General features: G+C 33.7%; 1 protein-coding gene across 1 annotated transcript; it reads right to left on the bottom strand.

The window, feature by feature from the left end:
• Positions 1-5,883: 5,883 nt before the first annotated feature.
• On the bottom strand, positions 5,884-9,517 carry LOC114395384 (GDP-L-galactose phosphorylase 1-like). The gene is made up of 7 exons (XM_028357145.1): positions 8,780-9,517; positions 8,419-8,540; positions 7,966-8,025; positions 7,620-7,862; positions 7,350-7,535; positions 6,978-7,226; positions 5,884-6,505 (listed from the first exon to the last, which is right to left on the bottom strand). The coding sequence occupies exons 1-7, from the start codon at positions 8,892-8,894 to the stop codon at positions 6,173-6,175; spliced, it is 1,308 nt and encodes a 435-aa protein (XP_028212946.1). The 5' UTR covers positions 8,895-9,517; the 3' UTR covers positions 5,884-6,172.
• Between the last annotated feature and the right edge of the window lie 666 nt (positions 9,518-10,183).

The following is a 10,183-nucleotide window of genomic DNA, read 5'->3' as shown; positions in this document are numbered from 1 at the left end:
AATTACATGCAAACATAAATTTAATTAAATAACATAATATATATATTTTTGGCCAAAAACTAAAACAATATATATACAAAATTACTACAAACTAAGGTATCATATAACTAGCATATAAAATTTAAATAACACAATTATTATTTAAATATTTTTAAATAATAACTTACACTATCTATAAACTAAAACTATTTTAGATACCCACCAACCACAAAATTTAAATATATAACATAATTTAAAGATATAAAACATTATTTAAATATATTTCATAAATAAATTCAATTACATGCAAGCATAAATTTAAATAAATAACATAATATATATATTTGCGGCAAATAATTAATACAATATATATATATATATAATACAAGGTATCATATAACTAACCTAGCATAGAAAATTCAAATATTTTTAAGTAAAACTAAACCTAACATACAAAACTAATATCATTTAAAACTATAACTAAAACTAAACCTACCATAAATAACTTAAATTATCAAACTAAACTTAATTTACCATTTAAAACTAAAACTAAGTAAACAGAAATTTAAATAAATAACATAATATATATATTTATGGACAAAAATTAATACAATATATATATATATATATATATATACAAAATTAATAAAATGTATCATATAACTAACCTAACATAGAAAATTTAAATATATTTAACTAAAACTAAACCTAACTTACAAAACTAATATCATTTTAAATTAAAACTAAAACTAATATCTTTTCAAACTAAAACTATAACTAATATCATTTAAAACTATAATTAAAAATAAACTTATTGTACGAAACTTAAATTATCAAAGTAAACCTAATTTACCATTTAAAACTAAAATTAAGATAAGATAGAAAACTAGTACACTACTAATTTACTATACCTAAAACTCTACAAATTTTATAATATCTAAAATAACTAATTTAATTATCAGAATACAAACAATTAAACAAATAAAATAAAATAAAATGAAACAAACTTACCAACTTTGAAAATTGGAAGTGGAAGAACACGTTCTCCTTCTTGCAAAGCTTCACTCCAACACGAAGAGCAACTCCAACAGCAACTGCTTCTTTCTTTCTTGCGTTTAAGTGGGTGCTCGTTTACGGGGGAGGGGGATTTATGGAGTTCAAATCGCTACTGAAGCTGGCGATTTCCTCCAACCAAATGGCCAGTCTAACTGGCGGGTCCTGCAACCTGCAACTCTTCTTCTTCTGTTAGTCCCAGCGTAACCTGCAACGCCCTGCACGCCTGTTACGCCTGCAACCCTAGCCTGACTCCCTTAGCACAACTCGCCAGTCAAACTGGCGAGTCCCATGCATGCTGAAACCGCAAGTGACATTGGCGAGACCAGTGCCACGTGTCCACGCCAGGCCAAATTCGTCAATGGGGCTGGCGATTTCCATGCAGCTTACGTTAAAAACAATTCCATGCAAGAATAAGTTCCAAAACAGCACCATATCGGGAATTAGTTTCGAAAAGGAGCCCCTGTTGAGAAATTTGTCGGCTTAAACGTGAAAGCAAATTCAGAGAAGTAAAGGTATGTTTGGATGAAAAAAATGGGAAAAAGGGCATGGATAATTTTTTAAATTAGGATAATTTTTTTTTAAATGAGAGAAGGAGAGACAAAAGGAGGGGATCAAATCCCTTGAGGTTGGGGACTAGATCAAACTCATGATGAAAAGAGATTCACCAAAAAACAGATCCAAGAATGATTAAAAGGACTGAGAGCTCAAGACCAGAGCTTTTTGGCAAAGGTGCAGTACCTAAAATGGTGTTGTCTTAGAATTTTAAAATATGAAATTTTATTGTTCTGAATCTGAAAGATAAATACCATACTAGTGGTCATAATGTTGACTCACAAGCACTATACAAGTTTTGTATTATTTATTCACTTCTCAGATGTGTATTATAGCATTCATTTGCACAATTTCTTGTGCAAGATTTGCTTAATCAAAAGATCACTCCAAATATATATGTCTTCAACAGTCTCATGAATGTGAATTCCCATGATCTTAACTACACGTTAAATCTATATCAAAATATGCAGGTAATCGTGCTGCCCTCGAATATCATTGTCACGTATACACACACACACCCAAAGAAAGAAAGGAAAAAAAATTCTAGAACAAAGATATGCACATGCATATCTTAATAGAGATTATGAAAACTTCATTTGTCCTTACAGTTCCTGTTTTCTCACAATAATTTTTCATGTATTAAATAAACCACATCTAGCAAATTATGTCTATATTATGTTCATTTGGTATCCCTTAAAAAATGAGAAAAGAAAACTAATTAGATTTTCTTCTGCATAACTTCACATATTAATTGACAGCATATGATTTCATTTTCAAAGTAGAGTACGAAGTATGGACAAATAAAGGCTACATGATGGCACGATCAAGCACCTGGAATAAATTTAATCATTTGGCCCTTATAATTTTTGCTGCAAACAGAAACTCATTAAAGTAATTGATAACATAAGCATATGGAGGTCCAGTTTAAAGCAGGACAAGTTTTTGTTGTAAAATGAACAAACATATAACATGTTTCTCTTTTGTTGATTGTGATCTCGTTCCCATCTCAATTCTCACCATTTTTTTTTTCTGTTTTCTTTCTTTATCTAGTGCCTTCAATTTCAATACCCTCAAGCAGTGACCTCGTTTGTTATTTTACATGCTCATACACTAGATAAAAAAAATGAATCAATTATCATTCTTTAACACATTCTTTAAATCAAATGAATTGATTCCCAGGCTTCCTAGGCTGTAAAAGGAACAAACATATAACATGTTATGAACTAGCATCAGAGTAAGAGTAAATGGACATTTAACTTTGGTTATTGGTTATTCAGCACTGACCTAGTAACCACTTCAAAAGTAGAGCCTACCTAGCTTCTTCACCTCTGCTTATTCTTTATAAAACTTTGGTTACTGGTTATTCTTTAAAAGATTTACCTCTGCTTTTCTTTGGTTACTGGTTATTCAACACTAATTTAGGCATTGCTTTTTTTGCAAAACACTGAACCTTGCTTATTGTATAATAGAAAGCTTAATCAGAATATTATGACTACTTATTCACCTAGGCATAGAAACAGTAAAGCCATAAAAAGCCAAAGAAAAGTATAGCCTTACTTATTCACCTACCTAGCTTCTACTTCTACCAAAGCAGTAGTAAAAACACTAACATCATACAAACACTGTATCAGCAAGACCAAGATTGATCAATGAAATACTCAGGGGAGTGAAATACCAACTTACTATTTGGTTGTAAAGGTTTATCTTCACCAGAAAAGTCGTTCCCGTGGAATTAGCACTAGCAAACAGTATTTACCTCTGCATCACTTCATTTCTCCTACTTGCCTAAAAATAACACAAAGTAGTTTGTGTTATTATCACTTCAAAACAGTTCGAATATAAAATAATCAGCTTCACGAACATCCAATTTTCATAATTTCAACAAACATCACACAAAGTACTTTGTTTGCTTGTTTGTCTATTTTGAAAAAAAATAATGAAAAGCGAAAATAGGTAAAATCATAAAAGAGGGACCAAAAAGAAATCTTACAACAAACCTAATTTGGTCACGCGAGAGTGGTGAGTCACGACAGGCTACGAGTGCGCCGCCATGGACGGTGGGAGCTGAGTGATGATGCGAACTCGGGAAGGGAGACCTCAGTGACTGAGGAAGGTCTTCAGAGGTTTTGTTTGAGGCTAGATAGGGCGCGCGAGAGTCTTGTTCGAGGCTAGCTATGACTGAGGAAGGTCTTCAGAGGTATAGTGACGAAGGCTAGGGTTCGACGCACGTGAGTATAATGCTGCGCCAACCACGTCGTGCACTCAAACATGAACGTTGTCGAAGATATGATTCACGAATTCAAAGACGGGTTTCTACATCACCGTCTTTGTTTGTTATCTTTATAATTACCGAATTGCCACCGCTTATTATACAACATCGTTTTAGGCGGACTGAAGTTGTTAGTGTGTTGTAAAAACCTAGATTTTTAGTAGTGGATAGAGGTGCAACCTCTGTGCTGTAGGTTCTCATTAGTGGGAATCTTGCTATGAAGCAGCCTCCATATAAGAAAAGACTTGGAAGGTGGAAGAGAAAGACATTATAAGGGGAATCACTCCAAATGAGTTGCCTTCATAGGGCTGCACCAGAATGATCCCTATTCTTAATGAAGTTACTAACTGATGCTTTCAGACAGAGATAAAGGTGGCTAGGAATGTCTAGCAAGTCCACAATAGGTCTTGAAAGCCATTTGTCAGTCCAAAAATTGACCCTTGTTCCATCTCCAATAGACCACAAGTTTCCCTCTAAGATAGATCTAATGAATTGACACATACTTGGCCGAATGGACGATTTGGCGTAGTGGGCTATTGAGCAGACAAGCTCGATTGGAGGAAGAAGAGAGAAACTCCCAAGTGAGTAGGAAAATTGCAGCCCTATTGATAGCCTTGAGGGATTTCAAGTATGTAAGTTATAAAAATAAATAATTACAATTTTACATTATTATATTTATCTCATTTTAAAATGATTAAATGTTTGAAGTGTATATTAATTTTAATAAATGTACTTGAATTTCTTAAACATAAAAAATATCATTGAGAGAAATTAAGAGAAATCTATGTTTTTAACTCTTAATAACGCCTTCATCTTTCATCCATTAGCGAGTGAATATGGAAAATAGTAAAAAAAATATAACTCTTTTTTTACATAAGAGAACATAACTCATTACAAGTCCTCTTGCTAACAACGGTTAACATAAGTAATAACGACAAGTGTTTCTTAATCAAGTGATTTAAGATTTAAATTCTAGTTGAGTATGAAATAAATTATGCTGGGAGAAAAATATTTATTTTATGTGTGGTCGTGATTTTCAATAAGGATTAATCACTGCTTTTGACAAAATTTACTTCGACAAAAAAAATGTATAAGTCCTCCAATAATAAAGGTAGCATCACTTTGGCTATTAAGATTTTTAATATTATTTGGACTCTAAATTAAGAAAAGAGGCATGAAAAATTATCATTCTTTTAATCAATATAATTATGAGACTAGAATTATATTGATAGACTAAACTAATGTTAACATTTTATAAAACTAAATTTTATTGATCATTACTCATCACAAACTTAGGCGTTAAATTAATGATAAAATTCTTTAGAGTCAAACTAAATAATTGAAGATCGGATCTGGTATTAATCTCACACAATGTGTATAATCAAATTTTGAATTTTTTTTATTATAATGGTGCCTTGTTTTAATATTTGGGCATATTTTAAATAAAATTGTTTTCGAAGAATAATGCCAGTAAAAATGAAAAAAAAAAATAAAGCAATGCCCATATGGAAAAACACAGTAACTACTAAGTTAAAGACTTCAATGTCTATATGTAAAAATTATTTTGGTCCATTGAAATTTCATAAAACATCATATTCCGAAGCTACTAAGTTTGTTTCATTACATGATTGATAATGCAGTTCATCCCCTTCCACAAATTCTAGTTTATGACCAACCTTACCAAGATAAAGTCCTATCATGTAACCCTCTATGACTTAAAGGAGAATAATCTATATTTTGCCGATGAACATGTATCTTAAAATTTTAAAACGTTAACAATACGCAATTCTTAAAATATTATCAAACATATACGACATAAAAGATTATTTGATAAACAATGTCCTGAAATAGTCCCATATACTAATCCTGAATTTCCTCTCTTTTTAATCTTATGTTTAGACCAAAGAAAAGTGCTATATGTTATTACTCGAGATTAAGTTTAGATCAAGTACCATTAGACTTCAAAAAAATAGAAAAAGATCAAGCACCATTTATATAAATGCTACTTGCACATTCCCATGCCTCACTATATGAAAGTATGTCACATTAATCAAACCACAAACACAGAAACACTAACCACTGAATAACAGAAGAACAGTCATTGTATTTTTACATAGACCACGAAGGACAATCAAGCACCGTACAGCGAGTCCATATAATAAAATACAAACCACAATTATTCAAGTCCTTAAAACATAAATACTTCAGACTCCAGTAACTGGACCATAATATAAGGTACTACACATATTAGAACTGAAACGTAACATGGCAAGCAATATTTAGTTCATAATCACTACGAATTTGTTCATAGCCTTGTTACTGGAGAACAAGGCATTCATGTGAACCAGCCACTATGGCATGCTGTGCGTTTGGGCTAACGGCATCAACTTCCTCAAGACGTTGAGGCTTGACATTCATCTCAACCGATGATGTAATGGCTTGAAAAACAAGAGCAGTGACTTCTAGAAGCCTCTCTTCAGAGAGGGAAACCTCAGCAAGAAGCCTCCAAGCATTGGCTTCAGATGCCTCCTCATAGTCCTTCTTCCTCTTCAGCACCATGTGCCCACTAATTTCCCACACAGCAGGATTCACTTGGGTCTCCAGAAGCTCAGGACTCACTTCTCCAAGGGCTTGTTTCTCTGCATAGCACTGTTTAACCATTTGCAATTTTGATCACACATTTTATGCTTAAAGGTCTCTATAATACATCAGTTTGATGATTTTAGTCACTATAAACTTTTGTTTATTTTGGACCCTATAAAATTTTGCTTTGCGATTTTAGTCCCTGATGCTATTCGTTTAGTCCTTATAAAATCACAAACTTTTAATAATGATCCCACCTATATTGGAAGATATTCATTCTAGTCCCTAGTATTTAAGTAGATGATGAGCTTGTTGTCCATTTAGATAATAGTTGGCATGCCATCAGTGAACAGCACGAGAACTACCATTGTAAACAATTTTTTAGGAACCAAAACCAACAAAGAAATTTTATAGGGATTAAATCCATAAAACAGGTATATATTTAAGGGACCAGAAACATATTTAAGCCAACATAATTATTTTAAGCAGCTAAGGAATTCGATTTTAGGGAGGGAGGGGACTGGAAAACCAAATTTACCTGTGGTAAGAGAAATATTTGCCTTCCACAATCTGAAATAAGTACATTGTAAGGTATGTTGTTGTGCTGAAGGCAGATGCAGGCTTCTGAAACAGCATTTGCTAAATCCTCTAGTGTATGACCGCCCTCAAAGACAAGGCCTCTGACTGGATAGTTTAACAGTTTAGATATTATCACACCACCGCTTAACTTGGCAATTTTCTTAGTAGGGGCCTTCTCAATTGGAAAAGGAAGAGCCAAGTAATATGCCTGGGTTTGTCAAAATCACAAAATGTCAATTTGAATACTGCTAGAACACTAATTCAAACAAGCCAATAATCAACATGAAGAATAGTGCATTGCAGTGATCTCGAGTTGATCAGTAATGAGTACCTGAAAGTGGAGATGGTTAATGGTTGCAAATGCACCCAAGCTGTTGTAACCCAACCTAAAATATGGATTCCTTGCTTCAACTGCCATTTGAAGTGCAAGCAAGAAGCTTGCATGGTCAATCCTTTGAGGTAAACACTCAAAAATCCGTGGAATCAGCAGCACATGCCCATATTCAATAGGACTCACCTGTTAAAAAAAGGTACAAGGAAAAGTATCATATAAACACCTATTTTACTGACAGACTGGAGGACTTTTTTAAAAGAAACTTACATTGATGGCAACAAAACTAGGAGAATTCTCAACATCAATAGGTGCATTTGGAAAGAATTGAGCCTCCCCATCATTGCTAGCCTCAAGCTGAAACAGGACCTCTTCTTGCCCAACTTTAGTGAAGTTAAACTTGTTTTCATCAAAGGGCTGGAGGACCTTATCAACACGAAACTCAGTTGGTCTCTTCTTGAGGTGGCGACCCTCATTCAGCTGAGCAATGAAACCATACTCCCCAGGAATCACCTAAACCCAAAACAAAACACATCAAACAACATCCATGCAAACACAAGCAAAACAAAAACACAACTAGAAAGTGAATCAAACTAAATGGATACATAAATCAGACCTTGGTTTCACAGGCTGTAACGTCATAGCGGAAAAGCCCTCTCTGCATGCGATCTTCCCACTATACAATCAAAACTCAAAATACTTAAAAAAAAACATATAATGACACAGCAACACACAAGGGAGAAAAAAACACCAAACCTTTAAAGAAAAAACATAAAACACTGAACATTATATCCCAACTTCCCACAAATTAAAACATCGTCTTACAAAAACTGAAAACACATAACATAATGACACCTACACACAAATTAAAACATCAAACGCTAAAAAACTCAAAACACATACCATAATGACACACCTACTCACAAATTAAAACATCAGCTCAAAAACTCAAATCACATGACATGACATGACATAACGACACACCTACACACAAATTAAAGCACCAAACCTTAAAAAAATCAAGCCACACCTACACACACAAACAAAACCATCAAAATTTCATAACTACCTCTCCAAGAACAAGCGAGTCCAGAAAGGCCACAGGGTGCTGCTCCTTGCATCCAAGCAAAGGCAATTCATTTCCACAAACCTTGTCCACCTTCTTGAAAGCATACAAAGGCAGTCTCGCACCTGTCCCCGAAACACAACATAAAAACACAAGTGAGCCAAATCCAAAACACATCATACAAGGGTATAAATTGCCGTCCAATCGCATTTCTGACATAATAATCCTTAACATTGCAGGATATTGCAGACAAATGCAACCACAAATCATTAACCTTGCAGCCAAAATTGCAATCGCGGACCGATATTTAAAACCTCATATCACACATTCAAACCAGAAAAACAAAAACCATAAAAAAAACCACCTTGAATGCAACAACTTTTGAGGCAGTTACGACCACAACCTCCGGCAGCAGCCTCCCCTGTCTCTTCTTTTTGATAATTTGAAACCAAAGTGGGAACCCTCTTAATGCTCAACATCTTAGACCTCACCAAACCTAACAACTACCAAAGAAGAAGAACAAAAGAAACCAGAAACCGCTAATAGAGAGAACTTTTGAAGGTGTAGGATGTAATGTTAATGGCTAATACTACTTTAGAATGCTAATGGGAAGAACCACCGCCAGCGAGGAAGAGGAGGTCGGAGGGGCTGCCACCTTCGGAAGGCAGAGCGCCACGCCCGCCGTGCGGCGAAGGATTGCTCTCCGTCACACAACCCTTGCGTCGGACACAACGGGCATGAGAAAGAGAGTGGCGAACTCCTTGAATAGCCGTGATGTCTGCAATGCTTCAACCCCGGGTTTTAACCCCACACCCTAAAATTGTTTCTTCCTCTCCTTTTTTTTCTCTTTCTCTATGTGGGTGTTTCTCTTCCGTTTCGCGTTAGACAGAGGAAAAGGTTGCAGATTTGGGGACCCAATTGGCCGAATTGCAAAGCCCAGAAGGGGATTGAAGGGAAATCGAGAGAGGAAGGTTTGGTTGATGGTGGTGGTTGGGGCGTGAGAGAGGGCTAGGGTCTTGTATTATAAGAGAGAGAAAGATAAGAGATGTGAGAGATTTAGGGGGAGTTGTGATTGTGGCTGTGGTCGTACCTTTTGATTGGGTATGTATTTATATATATATATCCAAAATACTATCATAAATTGAAAGGGTTGTTGTGGCTTTCGTGGCAAGGGGGGCAGAATGCGGCTCGTTTTAGGAAATACAGGCCTCTAATTTTTTTAATAAAACAAGGTTATATTCATCTTGATATGCTTCTAAACATATTAAAACTAAAAAATGATGCTTAAACTTTAGACCTTAATATCAAATTAGTTTTCAAGATGATGCTTCTAAAAAAATTAAGATTCAATAAATAAAATATTTTTATTATTGAAGAAACATAATAAAATATTGGTTTTTAAATAACTAAATGATTATTTTTGTCATTTATCTCATTTATTTTATTTAACATGATGTTTTATTTTTAAAAATATTTAATATAATCTTTTATTTTTGAAAAAATTACTTTATTGTCTTATCTTATCTAAAAGATTTAAAATTATCCTTCAACGATTTAAATATATTTAACTTTATCCTTTGAATAAAAATTAGACGAAGAATCATTTAGAATATATTTAAATAAATGAAGAATCATTTGGAACTTTTTAAATATATAAAATATCAAAATAAATATTTTAAAGATAAATGATTATATTAAATATTTTAAGAGATAAAAGATTAAAATAAATTTTTTAAGAGATAAATGATTAAACTAAAATAATAAAAAA

The sequence above is a fragment of the Glycine soja genome, chromosome 18 (assembly GCF_004193775.1).
Source record: "Glycine soja cultivar W05 chromosome 18, ASM419377v2, whole genome shotgun sequence".
Lineage (NCBI taxonomy): Eukaryota > Viridiplantae > Streptophyta > Magnoliopsida > Fabales > Fabaceae > Glycine > Glycine soja.
This window is presented reverse-complemented; position numbering and strand designations above follow the sequence as displayed.